The 835-nt window shown below is 56.6% G+C and overlaps 1 protein-coding gene across 1 annotated transcript; it reads right to left on the bottom strand.

Moving 5' to 3' along the window:
• Positions 1 to 6: 6 nt before the first annotated feature.
• Positions 7 to 814, bottom strand: LOC103584742 (EKC/KEOPS complex subunit LAGE3-like). The gene is made up of 2 exons (XM_008565629.1): positions 654 to 814; positions 7 to 232 (listed from the first exon to the last, which is right to left on the bottom strand). The coding sequence occupies exons 1-2, from the start codon at positions 806 to 808 to the stop codon at positions 94 to 96; spliced, it is 294 nt and encodes a 97-aa protein (XP_008563851.1). The 5' UTR covers positions 809 to 814; the 3' UTR covers positions 7 to 93.
• Between the last annotated feature and the right edge of the window lie 21 nt (positions 815 to 835).

The following is an 835-nucleotide window of genomic DNA, read 5'->3' as shown; positions in this document are numbered from 1 at the left end:
AAAAATTAGAATTCAAGAGAAAAGTGGCAACGAAGGCAGGAATCAAAGCCCTGGGGAAGGAACGTTGACTGGCATGAGACACGAGCCTGGGCTTCAGTGCCATGGTTCCCGCAGACATTTAGGTATAAACAGGGGCCCAAAGGCCTGAATGGTGTGCACCACCGAGGAAAGCCGGTCAAGAAAGGAGATTACGGAAGCTCGGAGGACGCCGGGGTCTAGAGCAGTCCATTTCCTAAAAGGGAAAGAAAACGAAAATTAAGTTAACAGCGGGAACTCTTGCCTGTGCCCGGCGCCCCACACCTCTCTTTACACCTAACACTTAGGTGTCTCCATTAAAATGACCCTCCCTCAGGGCCGGCCCAGTGGCGCACTGGATAGTGCGCCGCTTGGGAAGCACGTCGGCGCTCCCGACCGAGGGTTCGGATCCCACATGCAGACCAGTTCCCGCTCACTGGCTGAGCGAGGCGCGGGAGCAACTCCGAAGGTTGCAATCCCGTTGCCGGTCCCCGGTCTGGTACGGGGGCAACACTGAGGGTTGCGATCCATTGCCGGACACCGAAAAAGACAAAAGACAAAAAAAAAAATGACCCTCCCTCTGAACACCTCACCACTGGTCCCCACACCTCCCCACTCCGGCCCCTTGTAGAACTGACACAACCAGGAAGCTGCCATTCACTGTGCGCTCCTGCTGAAGGGCCTGCCGCCGGGATTTCTCATAAACAGTCAGGTATTGGCGGGCGACCTCCGCCTCACAGGCAGACAGGAAAGGGACCTTGAGGGTGCTGCAGGAGAAACGGTTAAGGCCCATCCACTAAGGACTCTGCCTGTGCCTCGG

This window comes from Galeopterus variegatus, unplaced genomic scaffold (assembly GCF_000696425.1).
Source record: "Galeopterus variegatus unplaced genomic scaffold, G_variegatus-3.0.2 Scaffold97109, whole genome shotgun sequence".
NCBI lineage: Eukaryota > Metazoa > Chordata > Mammalia > Dermoptera > Cynocephalidae > Galeopterus > Galeopterus variegatus.
The sequence above is the reverse complement of the archived record's forward strand: the minus strand, read 5'-3'. Positions and strand labels throughout refer to the sequence as shown.

Coding starts and splice junctions, on each gene's coding strand:
- LOC103584742 (XM_008565629.1), bottom strand. CDS start 808: ATGGGCCTTAACCGTTTCTCCTGCAGCACCCTCAAGGTCCCTTTCCTG. Junction 233..653: donor AATGGCAGCTTCCTGGTTGT/GTCAGTTCTACA, acceptor TTTCCCTTTTAG/GAAATGGACTGCTCTAGACC.